Source organism: Acomys minous (assembly GCF_964271855.1).
Source record: "Acomys minous genome assembly, chromosome: 11".
In the NCBI taxonomy this organism is placed as follows: Eukaryota; Metazoa; Chordata; class Mammalia; order Rodentia; family Muridae; genus Acomys; species Acomys minous.
Window position 1 is genome coordinate 96,557,615 of NC_140492.1, and position 20,361 is coordinate 96,577,975.

The 20,361-nt window shown below is 39.2% G+C and overlaps 1 protein-coding gene across 1 annotated transcript in view; it reads left to right on the forward strand.

The window, feature by feature from the left end:
- The window catches only part of BDP1 (BDP1 general transcription factor IIIB subunit), a 96,329-nt gene that overhangs the window by 65,769 nt on the left and 10,199 nt on the right, over positions 1 to 20,361 (forward strand). The window contains exons 28-37 of the mRNA XM_084801342.1: positions 948 to 984; positions 1,601 to 1,693; positions 3,287 to 3,515; positions 4,068 to 4,237; positions 7,353 to 7,503; positions 7,700 to 7,889; positions 8,605 to 8,668; positions 9,116 to 9,302; positions 15,416 to 15,617; positions 19,377 to 19,413. Of these exons, the coding sequence (XP_084657468.1) occupies positions 948 to 984; positions 1,601 to 1,693; positions 3,287 to 3,515; positions 4,068 to 4,237; positions 7,353 to 7,503; positions 7,700 to 7,889; positions 8,605 to 8,668; positions 9,116 to 9,302; positions 15,416 to 15,617; positions 19,377 to 19,413 (1,360 nt within the window). The remainder of the gene's footprint in view (positions 1 to 947; positions 985 to 1,600; positions 1,694 to 3,286; positions 3,516 to 4,067; positions 4,238 to 7,352; positions 7,504 to 7,699; positions 7,890 to 8,604; positions 8,669 to 9,115; positions 9,303 to 15,415; positions 15,618 to 19,376; positions 19,414 to 20,361) is intronic.

Consider the following 20,361-nt stretch of genomic DNA (forward strand, 5'->3'; position numbering starts at 1 on the left):
ACTTTGTCAGGTATATTTTTTTGAGGGTTTTAATTTTACTTTTGCATTAATACAAATGTGTGTGTGTATATATGTGTGTGTGTGTGTGTGTGTGTATATATATATATATATATATATATATATATATATATATATAAAAATAAAATGTATTTACTTTTTTTACTTTATTGACAAGTTGTATTAAGAAAGGTTTTTGGGTGTTGAACACTTTCTTCCCTGAGGACAAAAGTCCTTGATTATCATGTATGATTTTTTTATGTGTTGTTAACTAGCATTTCAAACGTATTTATGTCTGTATTCATAGTAGATAATATCCATGGGTTTTTGTTGTTAATGATGATGGCATTAGGTACTGAAGTCTTACTCCTCTGGTACCTGTGGCAAAGAGAGAGCCCACAGCAGCTTAGGCACCGTGAGCTGCAGGGAGGCCGCGCTGAGCGCTTGGGCTTCACAGGTGTGGTTTTAGCTACCACTTGATATAGGTTTTGCTGAATAGCTGGTTTTTGTTTGTTTTTAGGTGACACTTGACAGTTTTACTGGGCAGCAGGTCAGTGGTGCGCCTCATGCTGCCTTTTGAACAGCTGTTTCCGGTGTGCTCATCAGTAACAGTCGTTATATTTTAAGCCACACAGTGTAGAAAGTTTATGTCCTCTCCAGACTTCAGTTCTCACTGGGTAAAAACTGGTGTTGAAGGGTTATGCCTGTGAAGACCTGAGAACAGTTAGATGAGGAGACAGGTAAATCAGGAGTGAGAGACAAAAGGCCTTTATATTACTATTTCTGTTCTTATTTGTGACCCTTATGAATAAACATAAGTTAGAACAGTTTTACTATCATAACTAAAAACACAGAAAGACTTGTAAAATGTGATGCTTAAAATAATAATAAATCCAGAGCATTTGTTTGGGGGACATTTAAGATGTTGCTTATCTTTTTCTTTCTTTTAGGAAATGGTCATAGGTGAACAGACCCAAGAAGAACCAGGTAACTGTTAACAAAGAATTGATTAAAACTACTTGGTTAAGCCTGGTGGTGGTTGCGCTGGAGGCGCACATTTTCAATCCCAGCACGTGGGAGGCAGAGGCAAGTGGTTCTCTGAGTTCAAGGCCAGCCTGGTCTACAGAATGAGTTCCAGGACAGCCAGAGCTGTTACCCAGAGAAACCCTGTCTCAAAAAACAAAACAAAAACAAAAGTTCCCTGCTTGGTTAACTGTTGCAGAGTGATTAGCAGTGGCGCTGGATGAGTGGGGCAGCTTGCTAAGCGTAGAACAAAGACATTAACATGGTATCTTGATTGGCACCCGGGCTTCTCAGAAGGGAACCTGAGAAGGTGAGCCGAGAGTTCATGTTCACCAGAGAAGCAGCGCTGTTTCCCCTGGAGCTGCACAGTTAACGCAGGGAAGTGTTTGCAGTAACTACAAGTCAGCATTGGTGATTCTGGTACGCAGTGTATGACCTGAACAGAATGTGACCCTAGTACTGACGCAGTGGTAGGAAGGCTGCTGTAACTCCTTACCAGAAGATAGGAGTCTGAGTACAGCTCCTAAGTAAGGAGTTATACATTCATTTTTCTGTTTTAATACTGGTCTGTTTGCTCAAGGTCTCAGTGATGGAAGCACTGAAGCCGCCATAACTTTACTGACAATGGGAGATATAGTATTGCAGTCAGAGGGCATCACTGAACAGCATGATGGTAAGAATGGAAGAAAAAAACATTTAAAAATCTGCTAAGAAATTATACCTCCATGCTGAGTAACCGCCATCTTTAGTGAGAAGACTTTTACTTTAGAAATTGTTATCAGTGTTGTTTTTCACAAGAAGGAATTGTATTATCATTCATTGTTTAACTAAAGACTCTTTATGTGTAGTGGCAACAGTTGTGAGTTTATACAGTTGGCTTATTAAGTGTAATTGGGGGCTGGAGAGATGGTTCAGAAGTTAAGAGCACTAGCTGCTCTTCCAAAGGTCCTGAGTTCAATTCTCAGCAACTACATGGTGGCTCATTTCTATCTATAATGTGATCTGATGCCCTCTTCTGACATGCAGGTGTACATGCACGTAAAACACTATACGTAATAAATAAATACATCTTTTAAAAAAGAAGAAGAATTTAGGGCTGGAGAGATGGCTCAGCTGTTAAAAAGGCAAGGATCATAACTAAAAATATAAGAATAATTTGGCTGCACTCGATGGTCTTTAATTCCCCAACCACTGGGAAACAGAAGTAGGTAGAGCCCAGTGAGTTTGCAGCCAGCCAGCTGGTCTACATAGTGAGTTCCAGGCCAGCCAAAGCTTGTCTGATATAAAAGTGGGGGAGGGGAAGAGGAGGGGAAAAAGAGAGAGTAATTTATATTCACAGATAGTTATCTAGTAAATCCTTAACCTGTAGTACATCATAAACATTGGATAAGGGAGGAGGTTGATGACTGATGACTTCATAGATATTTCTTTAGCAAAGGGATTCCTGCTGGAGATGATGATCATAGCTGATATAAATCTATGAAGGGGCAAATAGTAGTTACTGAGATGATTTATTCTACTAGGAGCCAAAGGAAGTGCCAGCCTAAGTCTTTTAACACATTAAGCTGAGGTAGAAACTATGTTGTTACTTTAATTTTAATTTTTGTGGTATCGGGAACTGAACCCAGGGCCTTGCTTGCTGGGCAAGTGCTGTGTAACTGAGCTAGATCTCCTACCCCAGAAGCTCAGCTCTTCAGTCATTATCTTTAACTGTAGCTAATTGTGATACTGGCAGTTGTTGTGACTGGTAGTGCCCGTCACTTGTCACTCATTCTCATTGTTAGGCTTGTAAGTTCATAACTGTTTTTCAAGAGAGTCTCTAATAGTTTGTGTCCCAGGCAAGGCTTCCTGCTTCATAACTGTTTTTCAAGAGAGTCTCTAATAGTTTGTGTCCCAGGCAAGGCTTCCTGCTCAGGGGGGATATATAGTGAAGCCTGGCACAGACTTCTAATATATAAAGTATAATTTTAAAAAACTAGTAAGTGAAGATGTCCTGTCTTGAAATTCATTTAGAGTTATATAGTTACTGAAAGTGACAAAAAGACTAACTTTTATTTAGAGTACCCCAAAATTTTAGTGATAAGAATAAGCTTCTTACAAGTCACTTTCTTGAATGAAATGAGATAATGAAATTAAATTTGGATTCTAATAGAACCAACTTTTAATATTGAGATTAAGTTAGACAATTATTGAATGTTGAGAAATTAATTTTATTCAGGTAGCTATTAATATTGGGTCAATTTTAATTTCCTATTTTCTTCTGCAGTAGGAGTATGTGTATTTCCTGATGTTCATTCAAAGGATAAAAGTCATGTTCCTTTTAGCCCAGATAATGTAAATCACAAAATTGTTCACGAATATCAGGAAGTTTCTTCACCTGTCATTAGTATGTCACCTGCATCATTTGAGGAAAGCAAGATAGTCTCAAAGGAACAAAGTACTAGAGAAGAGGCTGATGTGGTGGAAGAAGTGATGGCGGACACTCTGTCAACCAGGTGATTTCAGCATTCCAGTCACAAGTACAGTCAGGCGGCACTGCTGACTTAGTCATTATCTTCTAGTAATGCTAGGATGTAAATTTAAAGTGGACAATGCTAATTTTATACACATTAAATTAAAAATTAGCTGATACTGATAATGGTTTATTGGTTTGCATATAAAACCACAGCAATGTTTTCCGTGTCTTTGAAACTTAAGTGAGATATTTTTATATAAATGTAGCCTGTTTTACAAAAAGTGTTCTCTAGTTTATTAAGTCTCTTGGTAAATTTAACAACTTTTTAATTTTAACATTCAGAAGTTAACATTTTCCAGGTATGGTGGTACTTACCTGTAATTTCAGCCTTCTGGAGGCTTAAGCAGGAGGTAGCTTGAGTGTTAGGGGAGCCTCCTGTCATGTTGATACTCTGTCAAAACAGACAGACAAGCAAGCAGTTAGTTACATATACTGTGGTAGCTAATGGTGGTGTGTTAGCTGTGTTAGTGCCCAGCACAGCACAGCCAAGGGACTCCTGCACAGCTGGCAACTTGCATCTCTTCACTTCTAGGAGTGCAGCTTCTACAGTGACTGCACATCTGAGCGTGGAGAGTGAGTTTGTTGCACCTGTTACACCTAAGCCAAGTTCTGAGGAGATTGTAGAGCCCAGTGGACTTGATGGTCATCAGGAAGTTGCCAGTTTTTGCATAATCAAAGGCACAGAAGTGGAAATTCAAAGAGGTGAGTTTATGCTTGCCAAATTACATTAACAAGTTACCTCATGGGCTTGTGAGATGGCTCAGTGGGTAAAGGCACTTGACACCCAAGCCTCTAGGCCTGAGTTTGCTCTCTGGAACCTAAATAAAGGTGGAAGAGAGAACTGAGTCCACAGAGTTGTTCTCTGACCTTCACATGCTCACTGTGGCACATGCAACTCTTGTAATAATAAGTAGTCTTGAATTTTATTTTAGTGTGTCAATATTTTGTTCACGTCTGTTTTCTTCAGGGGAGAAGAACACCTGCAGTCACTGCACCTGGGAGGTAGAGGCTGTCTAAAGTGTTGTATTTATTTTAAAGCACAGTTTTACTGAGACATTCATAGACAGTACAGCTTACGGCTCGGTGGTGTTCTCTTCCCCAAAGTGTGTAACTGTCACCACTGGCAGCTACTCTCCAACTCTAAGCAACCACTAGTTCATATTTGTCTTTGTACATTTGCTTATTCTAGGCATGTCATCTAAATAGAAACATACACTATATAGTTCGTTCTGGTGTTTTCACTTAGCATAATGTTTTCAGTATTCAGTTATAAGGTATAATATATAAAATACTCTTAAAAACGTTTTGCTCTTATGTGTGTGTGGAGTGGGGAGTGCGTGGGTGGAGGCTGGAAGACAACTTTGTGGAGTTGGTTCCCTTCTCCCACCTTTATAGGCCTCCACCTTTTCCTGGTAAGATCCTTTACTCACTGCCCTTGTTTCTTTTTAGCACCCAGTAAGGCTTCGTTGCATAAATATGCCACATTTTGTTTAGTATCTGTTGAGGAGCTTATGGGAAGTATCTGCCCATCAGTAATGTTGCTGTGAACATGCATGAGAACATGTTTTCACTTCTCCTGGGTTTATATTTACAAAGTAGAATTTTTGGACCATGCAGTATTTCTATTTTGAATCCTTTTTCACCCTCCCTCATGCTAGGGGTTGAATTTAGGCTTTTACACATGCTAAGCTTATACTCTATCACTGTACTATAACCTCAACCTCTGTGTTTAATCTTTGAAGACAAACTATTAAAGTGCTTTAGAAAGATATCAGTTATTTACTTGATAATTTTTATATTTTATGTGGCAGTTAGAAATTAAGAAAAAGAGTAATTATAGCATTTTGTTATTTTTAACCAGCTATCTATGATAGTTTGTCTGTCTGTCTTGCTGTCTGTCTCTCTCTCATACACAGAAACACACATGCACACACACACACAAGCTCACATGAGACAGGATTTCACTATGCATTCAGAGCTGACCAGGAACTCGCTGTATAACTCAGACTGGCCTTGATCTTGGAATCTTTGTTTTAGTCTTCCAACTGTGAAGAATTTTACTCTCTGTCTCCTTCCACACCCCTAATTTTTTAGTGGTGCTGAAGTTTGAACTTAAACCTGGCAAACAAACACTAAAGGGTGCATTATCACATCTATAGCCCTCCCAGACGCCAGACACTGTCACTTTTTTTTTAATATAACTATCTAGGTGTAGGGTTTCATTGTAAATTTGGCTAATGAGACATGCTTGTTTTTGTTTTTTTCTTTTCTATGTATTGTTTTGTGCCTCTGTATACATGTGGAGATCAGAGGGCATGTTTTGTTTTTTTCCTTCTACCATGTTTGCACACCAGTTGCTTAATTTTATTTTATTTTATTTATTTTATTTTATTTTATTTTATTTTATTTTATTTTATTTTATTTTATATGTAGAGTATATTGCCTGAATATATGTCTGTGCACTAAATGTGTGCCTGGTGCCTGCAGAAGCCAGAAGGGTATGTCAGATCCCTGTAACGAGAATAACAGATGGTTGTGAGCCACTGTGAGGGGCTGGGACTCCAACTTGGGTCCTCTGCAGGAGCAACCAGTGTTCTTACCTGTTCAGCTAACTCTCAAGTGTCCTCCTTTTAAAATGTTCTCACTATACTGTGATGTGCATGTTAATTCATTTCCGTTTCCACCTCCTCTTCTTGCCAAACGACTGATTCCTTAGGGAAAGCTGTGGAAGTTGTAGACTTCATAGATTATTGAATTCATGCTTAGAAAACTCTGGATAATTAGCATCATTCCCCCCTAGTTTTGGGTTCCTAATATTTGAGATTTCCTTTCAGCCAGCAATGTCTGACACAGCACATATATGCAGGTAGTTCATTCACTGAACTGGCTCAAACTGTATCCAGAAGTACATATGTGGTCTCTCATTTCATTTAGAAGCATTTTCCTTTCCCTTTCTGATATCATTTAAATATTATATTACATTTAGTGTGTGTGTGTGTGTGTGTGTGTGTGTGTGTGTGTGAATGTGTGTATGTGTGTACATATATGTGCGAGCATGTCTCGCATCTGTTCGTATGCCATGATGCATGTGTGTGGCTAAAGGATAACTTGCTGGAGTCAGTTCTTCTTTCCCAGTGTGAGACCCAGAGGTTGAATTAGGCTTGTCAGGCTTGATGGCAAGTGCGCTTGCCCACTGAGCCATCTCACCTGCCACACAATTAATTACGCCTTCCAGGATAGCCAGTGTAGTGCACTTAGACAGACCCTTCTGTGCTCACTTCTCGTTCTCTTTTGGGTGTGAGTTCGTTACCACTTTTTAGATACTATATTACTATTATTATTATTGCGTGTGTGACAGAGGATGTAAGGACATCCAATAACAACATGCGGGAGTCACTTTTCTCCCTTCATGTGTGGGTCCTGAGGATTGAACGCAGCCTTGGTGGTGAGCACTGTAAGCGGCTGAGCCATCTTGGCAGCCCTTATTTATTGTTCTGCTTTGAATTATGATCCTATCGACTGTCACCACAAATGCAAATGCAGTTGCTTTGACAGCCAGGAATGAAATATGTGCAGTGTAGGGTTCATCGATCGTGGTTTACTTTTCAAAAATCTTGGCAAACCTTATTCTTTTGCTATGTGAATAAGCTGATTTTTGGATTATCAGAAACTTGGAGGGGGTCACCAAATCCATTTTTTTAAGATAGAATATGTTGCTAATATAGAGATTTAGCTATACTTTTTTTGAACTATATCTTAAGTGTATTTTTCTTGTTTTTTTCCCTTCCTTCCTTCTTTCCTTCCTTTCTTTTTAAAGAAACTGAGGAAAATGATTCCAAAGCAGTAGAAGTAGAAGATAAAAGCCTTGAGCCAATTACAATAGCGGAGGCTGAGGAGCAGAACCAGTTGCCCTGTGTGCATGATGCTGAAGGGACCAGTGGTTCTCAAGAAGCAATCCTAAGTGCAAGGTAAGGGAGGGAGGAGATGCTGGCCTTCATTTTATATTGTGCCTTGGCTTTTGCCACAGGTCATAGCTGTAAGAATTGTACTGAAAAAGAATTCCATTGCAGTTAACATTTTTCAACTTTGAAAACATTACGTTAAGTGATAATACTTAGTCCTAAAAATACTTCTTGCTTTGTTAACTGACTTAAAATAATGTAGAAACTATTTCAGAAATGAAGATCACGAAGAGAGCTTGCCGGAGGCTCAGCTGCCAGGCACTGCGATTGCTTCCTCTGCGGCAGGGCTCCCCACACTCGATTCAGGCCCGGCTCTTGGTGAGAGTCCTGCTGAAGAACCCCTCAAAGACAACCCTAAAGGCAGCGGCGTGCTCATGCTTCCTGTCCCAGAGGTAAAGGAATAGACAGTGTGGTTCTCTTTTTCTCCGTTTAGAAAAGCATAGATTCCATATTGTAAACTCTAACCTTTTCAGTTCATGGGTCTTTTATAAATATGTAAGTTGAACCTGGCGTGGAGGCTCACACTTGTAATCCCAACTCTGAGGTAGAGACAGGAGTATTCAAGTTTGAGAGCAACCTGGGCTATATAACACGAATTAGGTTAGCCTGTGTTACATAGCAAGACCCTGTCTCAAAAAGCAGAATTAAGCTGGGTGTGGTGATGCACACATTTGATCCTGGCACTTGGGAGGGAGGGGTTGGCCACGCTGCCCTCAGAGACCTCGTGTTTAAAACAAACAAAAACCCCAGATATGTGGCTTCATTTAACCAGTTTCATCACTGGTTCCCATGCTCTTTGGTGAAGGCCCGCCGTGCTTCCTCCAAGCTCCTCCTATCTGTCCTAGTTTTATCTTGGCCACAGTGGGTTGTGGATTGTGTTGTGGGTGCCCTCGCCTGTGCTGAGGGAAGATGATCTCTGGAGCCCAGGAGCTTGAGGCCAGCCTCAGCTCTATAAGAACGTGCCTCAGAACCGCATACAGGTGTAGATACTGTGTTTTTACCATATGTCAAACTGTCAGAAACATTCTCAAGATTCAGTTTCCTTCCTTCCTTCCTTCCTTCCTTCCTTCCTTCCTTCCTTCCTTTCTTTCTTTTTTTTTTCCCCAGAGTGTACCATCTACTATTCCAGAAGTTCAACAAGAACATATGATCAATCCTCAAGATGAAGCAGGTAGGAAAAACTGCTTCCAGCAAAGTGTGCAGATCATTTGTAGTATAATTTTTAAGCTTAACTGTGCTGGAGCTTGCTAAGTAGACCAGGCTGGCCTTGAACTCACAGAGATCCTCCTGACTCCCAAATGCTGGCATTATAGGTATGTTCCACCACACGTGGCTTTCATGTAACTGTGGGATATGGGGGGGGGGGGGAGTACAAAGCATACTTAAAAATAAGCCAATGACAGTCATAAAATACAAATGTGAAGTTTATCAATTTTATTCAAAGTTATAAATGCTTCCCACAAAGTATCATGTCTTGGGGTTTGCAATTAGAGGGTATATTTTAACTTTTTATTTAGTCTTGGCATTGTAAATTATAAGACTCTTTTCAAAGATGAAGTAATGATTTTATGCTATTTCTTGGCTTAGTTTTTCATTGCTAACTTTTAACTTTTGACAGTGAATCTATTTGCTAGTCTACAGCAAGATGGAGAAGATGAACAAGCATTCATTTTAACTTTGGTGGAAATCCCAACTGCCACCACAGAAGGCTTTACTGATGCCTCCATGCAGCTAATGCCAAGCTCTCTGCTGCCTGCACCTATATTGGTCAGATCTGGGAATACAGTAGAAACAAATGACCTGAGGTAAAAACAAAAAACAAAAAACTGTTTTACCAAGAGGAAAGGCACTTCATGAGTCAAGTATTAAACAAGTCAACTACACTGACATTTTTAACTGCAACTATCAATTTATGTTAATAGTACAAATTAATACTGCTCATTGTGACACTTCCATATATGAATGTGGTGGTTTGGTCTGTTTTCTCTTCTACTGTCTTTTACTTTGCTCTACTCCCTTCTGTCATCTGCCCTAAAGTTCTGCTTTTGCAGGATTTTTTTGTTTCTGGTTTTTCTTTTTTTCCTTCTTTTTTATTTTTATGTCTACATATGAGAAAAAATGTGATTACTTTTCTATTTGTGGGTTATTTGACATAACATAGTGTTCCAGGTCTATTAACTTTTTGCTAGTGACAAATTTTATTTTTCCTTTTGGTTGAGTAACAAATGTGTGTGTGTGTGTGTGTGTGTGTGTGTGTGTGTGTGTGTGTGTGTGTGTGTGCGCGCGCGCACGCGCGCGCACACGCCCCCCCCCACGTGTGCACACGCCCATAACATTTTCTATCTACTCATCTGTTGATGGCTACTTAGCCTGATCCCAAAGATTCTATAATAACTTGACTGTTGCTAATAGCACCACAACAATCAGGGGGATTGGGGTGTCTCTTTTTGCATGCTGACTTCATTTCCTTCAGATCTACATATGTGTGGATCATAAGGTAGGTCTATCTTTAGATTTCTGAGGAACCTCCATCCTGTTTTCTGTAATGGCTGCCCGGATTTATATGCCCACTAGTGGTGTGCAAGGGTTCCTTTTTTCATATCATTGCCAGCATATGTTTTTTGATTTTTGTTTTGTTCAATAATAGCTATTCAGACTGGGATAAGACAGAGTTTTGATATTGCATTTTTTTCCTTAAGTTTGTTGAACCGTTGTGCTTTTGAGAAGTTGAGACCTATTGCAATCAATTGTGCCTTTATAATTTAGTTTTAAAATCAATATATATTGGTTATACAAAGAAAAGTGTTTAATTTTGGCACTTCCATGTATGTATATGGGTCTCACTTTGTGACCTGGCCTGGTTTTTAGCTCTCAATCTTCCTGCCTCAGCCTCCTGATTATAGATATGTATTACACATCTACCTTTTAGAGAGTTGTGTAACGTAGGCTGGCAAGGTAGCAGCACAGCAGGTAAAGCTGCTTGTTCGCAAGCCCGATGACCTGACTGTGATGCCCAGAACCTACATGGTGGAAGAAGAGGGCTCTTGGGAGTTGTCCTATGAACGTGCAACACAGGCTTTGGCACACGTGCCTTCTTCCCCCCCGGCATACAAATAGGTTTTAGAAAATTGTTTGTCTATTTCTGTATTAGACTTACTGTGGTAAAGAGCTTCAAACAATGTCCTGCATTTCTGTAGGGTTCTTCTACTCTGTTTATTTTATTTCAGAAGCTTTATTATTTGATTTAATTCCTTTTTTTTTTAATTGTGTTTGTTTTGGTTTGGTTTTTCCAGACAGGTTTTTGTGTGTGTGTGTGTGTGTGTGTGTGTGTGTGTGTGTGTGTGTGTGTGTGTGTGTGTGTGGCCCTGGCTGTCCTGGACTCACATTGTAGACCAAGACTGGCCTTGAACTTGGAGCTCCACCTGCCTCTGCCTCCTCGAGTGCTGGGATTACAGGCATGTTCATTGATACCTTTGTTTCCTGAGCTATTGGAGCTACATGTTTCTCATATTTCCCTCTTGTATTTTGGAGTTCAGGTTTTACAATTATGGTTTTGGGCCACTTGTCATTGGTTTGTGTAGGATAAGACAAGAGAGTCTAGGTATTTTTGTTTGTTTGGTTTGGTTTTTGAGGGTTTTTATTCTGGTTTGGTTTTAGACTTGTATATGTCTGAGTGCTTTGCTTGCATGTATCTATATGCACCATGAATATGCATCTGATTTCCCTGGAGGCAAAGAGGGCATCAGATTCCCCGGATCTGAAGTTATCAGGTGGTGCTTGTGGACTACCATGTGCTGGAAACTGACCCCAGCTCTTCTGCAACAAGTGCTTTTAACCACACAGTTATCGCTGCAGCCCCAGAGATTCTAGCTTTAAATCTCTATGTGAAGCTGCGTTTTCCCCACACCATTTGTTGAAAAAGCTATGTATTTTACAGTGCATTGCTTTGACACTTGTGCTAAGAAGCAACTGTAGGAATATGGGTTTGTTTGTTTATTCTGTTCTTTGGCCTGTTAATTTTTTGTGTGTACCACTGTCCTGCTGTTTCAGTATATTTTGAAAATGGATATTTTAATACTTGCAGCATTGATCCATTTTCTTAGGATTGCTTTGCCTATCCAGAATGAATGTCTTCGGTATTCTGAAGGGGGATCGCATTGGCTTGTAGATTGCTATTGCTGTCATCAAGCCCTGAAGACACATGCTCTGGTGTCTTCAGTTTCTTCAGTGTTTGTCATTTCAATCATTAAAGTTTTTCACCTGCCGTAGTAGTTTTTTTGTTTTGGTTTTTCTTTAGGCTGTTTTGAATGGGATTCTTTTCCTGGTTTCATTGTTTCATGCTCAGTGAGTTTATTATTGGTGTATAGAAATGTTATTGAAGCTGAGTGGCGGTGGTGGTGGTGGCGCCTTTAATCCCAGTACTTGGAAGGCAGGGGCAGGTGAATCACCGTAAGTTTGAGGACAGCCAGGGCTACACAGAGAAGCCCTGTCTTGAACCCCTTTCCCCCAGAAAAAGGAATGTTATTGAATTTTGTATATATTTTTATATCCTGCTTTGTTGCATGTACCTGTTCTAAGAATCTTTGGGTTGAATATTTAGGATTTTTTATATGTAGAGTCATATTATCTGCACACAGGGATAATTTGACTTCCTTTCCCTTTTCTGTCTCTTTTATCTCTTAATTTTATAGCTATAACTTCAAGTATTATGTTAATCAGAGAGAGTGGAAATCTGTCTTGTTTCTGCTCTTAGATTAAATGCTTTCATTTTTGTTCCATTTGATAGGATTTTCTCTGTGAATCTATCATATATGGCCTTTATTGTGTTACAGTGTCATCTTTCTATATATAATTATTGAATTTTTTTATCATGAAGGTATATAGAATTTTATGAGACTTATTTCTTTATCTATTGAGATGATTCTGTAATATTTATTCTTGATTTATTTACATGCTGTGTTATTGATTTGTATATATTAACCCATCCTTGCTCCTTGGAATGTAATCAGTTAGATCATGGTATATGATCTTTTTAAGATTTTTTTTTTATCTGAGTAAATAAATGTAGGTTAAGAAAAAGTGAGAAAAAACCCAAGAGTATATGAGGGGTTACAAGGGAGGAATTCTTACTTAATTCCATCTGTGAATATTTTATTGAAGATTTCTGCATTGTTTTTAGCCAGGATGTTGGTATAGTTGTCTTTATTTGTGTCATCAGGTTTTGCAAGGTAATACTGGTGTCATAGAGTGAGTTTGAAAGAGCTCGCCCTGTTTCGTTCAGTAGATTGATTTTTCTTTAAATTTGGTAAAATTTAGTAGTGAATTCCTATGTTCTGAGATCTTCTTTCTTGAGTGACTTTTTAGTACTACTTCAATCTTAATTCTATGTTGCTTATTAATCTAATTAGTTTTTAAAAATATCCTCTTGCTTCAGTTTTGGCAGGTCATATGCTCCAGACATTTGTGTATTTCTTCTACAGTTTCCAATGTACTGGTATATAGTTTTTAGAATATTCCTTAATTAGTCCCCTTTTAATTTCAGTGGTATTGTAATATCTCTCTTTCACCATTTTGGGGCAGGCTTTCTCTTTTCTTGATAGGTATATCTAACTGGCAAAGAGCCACCTGCTTTATCTCACTGATTTTTCTTTTCACTTTCCATCATCATTTTTGGATTCAGTTACTGCTTCCCTAAAGCCTTGACTGCACACTGTATTTTGATGTTTCCTTTTGTATGGGAGCTATGTGCGTAGAGGCCAGAATACAGCTTTAGATGACAATTCCCAAATGGCATCCCCTTTGCTTTTGAGACAGTCTATTATGGCCTGGACTTTGCCAACTAGGCCAGTCTGGCTGGTCAACAGGCCCACGCCCCTTGCCCTGGGGTACACGTATGCCACCTTGCATAGCTTTTTATGTCTGTTCTGAACAGTGACCTCATGCTTTTCAGGCAACTGCGTTACCAGTTCTGCTATTACTCCAGCTTTATGTTTCTTTTTAATGTTAATTTATCTGTTTTATCTATACACTTAATGCTTAATACAGCTTTTCCTATAGAGGAACTGGAGTTGCAGATGGTTGTGAGCTACCATGCGGGTGCTGGAAACTAAACCCAGGTCCTTATGAACAAGTATTCTCTCTCACTTCTTGCTCTCTTTCTTCTTCTTCCTCTTTCGCGCCCCCCCCCCCTTTTTTTTCTTCCAGTTTTTCAAGATAGGGTTTCTCTGTGTAGCCTTGGCTGCCATGGCTCGTTTGTAGCCCCGGCTGTCCTGGAACTCTCTTGTGTAGTAGGCTGGCTCTATCTGCCCCTGCCTCCTGAGTGCTGCTGTTAAAGGAGTGCGGCATTCTACCCAACCAGGAAACAAGCACTGCTGACTGCTGAGCCGACTCTCTAGCCCCTGACTCTGTACTTTTTCAGACAGGTATCTCACTGATGTAGACTGACTGGCCAGTGTCTCATTGCCTCCCCTTTCCCCAAAAATAAATAAATAAATAAATAAATAAATAAATAAATAAATAAATAAATAAAAGCTCTAAGGTCGCAGGCTCACACTGCTGCGTCTGCTTAGTTACGTGGGCTCTGAAGCTCTGCCCTCAGTCCTCATTCTTGTGGTGGGCACTTTATTGACTAAGCCATCTTCAGAATTCCTTGATGTTAGGAATTTTTTATTTTCCCTTCTGATTTCTTTAATCAAGCGTTTGTGCAGATTTATTATTAAATCTTCTTTGTAAATCCATTTGATCTTAGTGCAATGTTAAAGTTAATTTTATATAACTGTGTTTGCTTCTCAATTTCTCTCTTAACCTGGCTATTACACAAATAATTGAGACTCTTTTATATTTGTTTAATAATAAGCTTCACAGCACAATAGCTGAGCAGTTATTACTGTATTCTTAACCCTTTAAACTAATCTGGTTTCCTCCTAGCTTAAGTCCCAGAGATACTTGCACTTAGTACCTTTCCTTGCTGAGCTCTGTCCTGGTCCCTCATGGACCTCTCCGGTGGCTGAATCTCCTTCTTTCTCCTTCTTCCGGTACCTGCCACAAACATTGGCCACACCTACCCCGTTCTGCCCTGCCCAGGGTTAGGCCTTTTAATAAACCAATCAGGAATAATTTCTTAGGCAAGGGTAAACAGCAATACGTGAGGTATGTGATAGTTTGCTTGTAAACAGTAAGAATCTCCTGTGGCAATACAAAGCGCCAGACCAGTGCAGCTTAACGTATTTCTTTGTGGGTGCTTTGTCTGTGCATCCATATTGTTGAGAGTTGGGTATGGAAAGACTCACTATTACTGTATTGGGGCCTATCTGTCCTTTACATCAGTGTTATGTGTTTTATAAAAGTGAGTCCTATGACATTCTTGGTGACACTTGTGGAGATCTTATTCAGTAATTATGTGGTCACGTGAAGAATACAACATGTTTTTATATTTGATGCGGATATCATTTAAATGCATATACTTGGGACAGTTATGGTGGAATGTGCCTTTAATCCCAGCACACAGCAGGCTGAGACCATCTAGTTTTTTTAGAGAGTTCCTGGGCATCCAGAGCTACATGAAAGAAACACGAGCAAAAGGAAAAACAAAAATAACCCCCCAAAATCATATGTGTCGTACAGTTTTTGTTGTGTTTGAGACATGATCTGATGTACTACTTTTCATCATGTGAAACTTGTTTGGTATGTTATTTGAGAATGAAAGCTCTGTAGAAAAGAAAAATACTATGTGTTCCTTGGCTCTAAGTTGAATTTAAGTTGTGAGGCTTTAAGTATGAATGCACCCAAACTATTATTTTGTTGCTGTGGCCATTACTTACCAGCTTGTATTTCTGATACTCATTAGGACTTTCATTGGAATAGTCACTTCACTAAGTAACTTCTAATTCACAGGTTTTGCATGATTTGTTTTCTGTAGGAGTTTACAAGCAAATTCCATTGTTGAAGATGCCACGTGTGCATCACCTTCTGGAAGTGGTGATTCTGAGCAGCCTTCTGCTAGTTTGGATCTTACATCTAGGAAGAGATTTCGCTGCAGTCCTGATGAAAGCATTCATGTTCCTCCTGCCAAAAAGTCCTCACTTACTCCAGGAGTTGATCGTGAAGAATGTGCCTCCGAGGTAAGATTAGACTGTTAAGTAAGTGCCTGGTTTCTGTTCTTCCCATGTGTCTCTAAACCTTTACACACACACACACACACACACACACACACACACACACACACACACACACACACACGTGTGCACGCAGTGGACAGACATATGAAAAAATATTTCTCTCACTTCTTGTCATACATAATCCAGGTCAATGTAGTTTGGGGTGGTCATTTTTATCCAGTTCAGAGAAGTAATTGATGAACAGTAATCAGGAAAATAAAGCTGAAAGTAAAGCTACTAACTTCATAGCAATCCGGATCTTCACTCTGCCACCTACGTAGCAACTATGGGCTGTTGACTAACAGCTTGAGGGCTCTGAGTGAACTTTCTGATGTGTAAAAGCCAATAGTAATCTCCCCTTCTTGCTCTCAGGAGTAAAAGATCTTCCAAGGCTTCATGTGCATTTTGTGCTAGTCTCCATCTCAGTTTCTAGCCACAGTGGCTCTCTTTCAATTCCTAGAATGCTCTGTAAATCCATCGTGTCCTGAGGCATTTCATTTGCTCCCCTCTGTGTGGAGCATTTCCTTATAAACATTACAGACGTAGCTCAGTCATCACTACCACAGGGAGTCCAGTCACGCTACAGAGACCAAGGTCCTGTTCACTGTGTCACGAGTTTCCTAGTATCCTCTTGCTTTTGTTATGTTTCTTATATTGGTCATAATCTGTAATGTCACCGTGAAAAGTCAATTTAAAACTATGTTCTTAAAGGAAAAGTTGAAGGCCAACAGTTCTTGCTAACAGACAAAGAAAGTATCACTGTCATTTATCTGATAGGAAAAACTTAGTATTCCATATTCTGTTTGTATGCTGAGACAGGGTTTCTCTATGTATCCCTTGCTGTCCTGGACTCACTTTGTAAACCAGGCTGGCCTCGAACTCACAGTGATCCATCTGCCTCTGCCTCCTGAGTGGTGGAATTAAAGGTGCGTGCCACCATGCCCGGCTTGTATTTCATATTCTTATTTTTTGTGTGATTATTGGTAAAAATTAAGCATCTTTCCATGTGTTTGAAAACTACTTATTTCTGTTTCTTTCTCTGTGAAATGACTTCTATATTCTTTACTTGTTTTTAAAATGTATTGTTGATCTTAATTTATTTTGTATTTTATTTTTCAAGACAGAGTTTCTCTGGGTATTTCTATCTGTCCTGGAACATGCTCTGTTGACCAGGCTGGCCTCAAACTCAGAGATTTGCCTGCTTCTGCCTCCTGAGTGCTGGATTAAAAGCATGACATTTTTTAAATGGATCTTTTTTTTTAATGTATGTTAATGAGATGCAAATATTTAGTTTTTTTTAAACTACCTTTTTTATACAGATTTTTTTTTAAGTTAGCGTTTTCTGCTTTGCTTTTTTTAATGTTATTTGGCATACACTGCACTTCTGATTAGAAGGTAGAAAACAAAAAAGCCAAAAAAAAAAAAAAAGGTAGAAAGCAAAGCTAGATCAGAAAAGTTTTTTTTATTCGTTAGTTGCTAATTTTTGCATTGCTGGGAAATAAGCCTAGGGCCTAGTTTGTGCTAGGCAGGCGCTCTGCCATTGAGCTATATGTGCCCCAGGTCTGCTGATGAACGTTTTTGTTGTCTTATTTCTCTAAGGCAGAGTCTAGCTGTGGAACTTGGGGTAGCCCAGGCTGCCCCCAAACTCACGATTGTCTTGCCCTAGCCTTGCTGGTGGTGAGAGTATAGTTATATTCCATGTCTCTGTATGTGTGTAGGTTTGTTTGGCTGTGATTATTAGGTTGAGATAGGGTCTCTCTGTTTCCTCCGAACTGCGCTCAAACTCATGAATCCCTGCTTTAGTGTCTGGAGCTAGGGTTCTCAACCTTCCTGATGCTGCGGCCCTGTAATATAGTTCCTCATGTTGTGGTGACCTCCAGCTGTAAAATTACTTCATTGCTGCTTCTTTCTGTAATGTTGCTGCTATTATGAATTGTAATGTAAATGTCTGATATGCAGGCTATCTGTAATGTAAATGTCTGATATGCAGGCTGTCTGGTATGTAAATGTCTGATATGCAGGCTGTCTGGTATGTAAATGTCTGATATGCAGGCTGTCTGGTATGTAAATGTCTGATATGCAGGCTGTCTGGTATGTGACCCCCAAGGAGGTTGTGACCAGTGGCTTGAGAACCGCTGGCCTAGAGTATTTAGATTATAGGTGTGTGTCACTATTGTGATCCATTGATTAAACTTTTCTTTGCTATAGAATAAAGTTTTAATTAGTGTACTGTGAGGTGACTTGGTAAGTAACAATAACTTTAATATTGAATGTCATAACTTTATTTTTATTTTGTAAGTGATAAATGTGGGAGCAGGGACTCAGTGGACAAAGTACTTGAGTTAAAGCATGAGGAACTGTGTTCAGTTCCAGTCCTCAAATAAAGATGCTGGGTGTGCTGCGTGTGCTTGTGAGCCTGGGGCGAGGCGGACAGGATCGTGGGCTCAAGCAGCTTAGGCTATTGATGAGTACCAGGCCAGTGAGTGACTTCTCTTCGAAGAGGTGACTAATATTCCTGAGGATGACACCAGAGGTACCCTCTGACTCCACCCACACTCACACTCCACCCTCCCACCCATTTAAAAATGTAAAATACAAATGAAAGGTGCACACTGTTGTCGGTATGTTAGGAAAATAAGATTAGGCCTAAAGAGTTGGCTCATAAGCTAAAAAGCACTGGCCGCTCTTGCAGAGGACCTGGGTGCAATTCCTAGCACCCACATAGCGGTTCACAACTACAGGTAACTTGTGTCCCAGTGGATCTGATGCCTGCTCCTGATCTCCAAGGGCATCTGATATTCACATCATACACAGACATGCATGCAGACAAGATATTATACATAAAAATAATAAATTTTAAGAAGAAAAAATCTGCTGGGTTTATTTGTGATCTTGTGTTATTAGCTTTGTTTTAACCTTTCCAAAAAATACTGTGTATGCAAAGTTTCTCCCCCTTTTTTTTTAAACCCCCACCCCTTTCCTTTTGAGATAAGAACGGTCTAGTTATGTAGCCCAGGCTGGACTCAAAACTCAGGATTATTCTGCCTCTGTGTTCCAGGATGGCATTATAGGTAAGTGCTGCCACAGCCAGCTTTCTCCTGTACTGGTTTCAGCCCACAGTAGCATAAAGAAGATTCTGTTTGTTGAATCTAAGAGTTTGAACTAAGTTTGGACAACATTGCAAAACCCTTAGTCGTTTTGTTAATTTTTTTTCTAACAAATGAATAGTTCTGTAAATAAGTATGATTTTTCTCCTCTTGAATCATATTAGACTTTGTGAAGTCATACAATAGACCTTACATGTTGGATCATCTTTGCATTTTTGAAACAGACTACTAAATAGCCGTGATATAATAGTTTGTTGATCGCCTCTTTTGAAAGGTGCTTGGGTTGGGGGTCAGGGATGCCCCTCAGTGGGGGAGCACTTGCTTAGCTCGTGTGAGGCCCTGACGTGGGTGCTCAGTACTGTAAGAATGAGGGGCTGCTTCACTTGCCGTCTTTGAGATTCGTCAACTGAGATAAGACAGCTGATGCCTTTCGCCTTTCCACTGTGCTCTAGAGCAGACTTAATACCAGCAATATTCTTTTTTCACAAATGTTTAACTTGTGGTATAATTCTGCCTCTGACTCTAGAGCTTTCTCGGAAATGCACATTTTCTCTATAGCATGGTAGAGAGGATAGAATTTTACTTTTCTAAAACCTTGTATGTTTTCTTGAAACAGGTATGTTCAAAGGAATTAAATGTTTTTGAGAAAACAGGTGAGTGAGATAATTTATATTCTGCTAAGTAGTCTTGATTATTTCTGATACATGTGGTAGAACTTAAAGTAAAAGCCCTATTCGTTTTTATCCAATACCTTAAACCACTGAACCCTCTCTTAAACGTTTTTAAGAGCCATTATCATGGGTAGAACAGGTGTCTGAAAAACCTTAGATATACGTTTAAGAGGAATAATATTCTAAAAGTCCTTATCTATGCTTGTATTTTGAAGTATTTTTCTTATATTTCACTCTAGGTATTTCAAACTTACTCTGATACTTTGATACATTTTAAATTGAGTTTTATACAGGATAAAAAAAATAGCTAACTAGCTTCATTCATTCTTCATGACAGTTTTCTCAGCACTATTTGTTGAGCTATTTTTTCTCCAGTGTTTTATTACTTTTGTTGAAATATCAGATGGCTGTAACTGCATATTTGTTTCTATTCCTTTATTCTACTGTACTGCATGACTGTTTTGTGCTAATACATGCTGTTTCTATTGCTACAGTTCTATGCTGTAATTTTATTAATATCTTTGGGAGCAGGATGGTCTGACCTATTGTTAGTGCTTTCCTCTGTAGTTTTAATTTTAATTTATTTTTTGATTTTTAGCATTTTTATTTGTGTTTGTTCTCCTCTGCCTGTCCCTGCTCTCTCTATACCTCCATTCCCATCCCAAATCTCAGTTTCTGTGCCTTCTTTTACATCCATGTTGCTGAGTCTTCCCTGGGCCCTGAATTGATTTCTTTATTTATTTGCTTGCTGTGTTTTTGAAATTGTTGATCATTTTTACCAGTAGACTTGAGTTCCTCATGCCTTTTCCCAGTTCAGGAGGAGTCATGTTGACTTGCCTTTTAATATTTCTTGTGTTTCTGTGTTGTAGTTTGCCAGTTTATACATTGGCGAGGCAGATAATTGTTTTATTTATTTATTTATTTATTTAT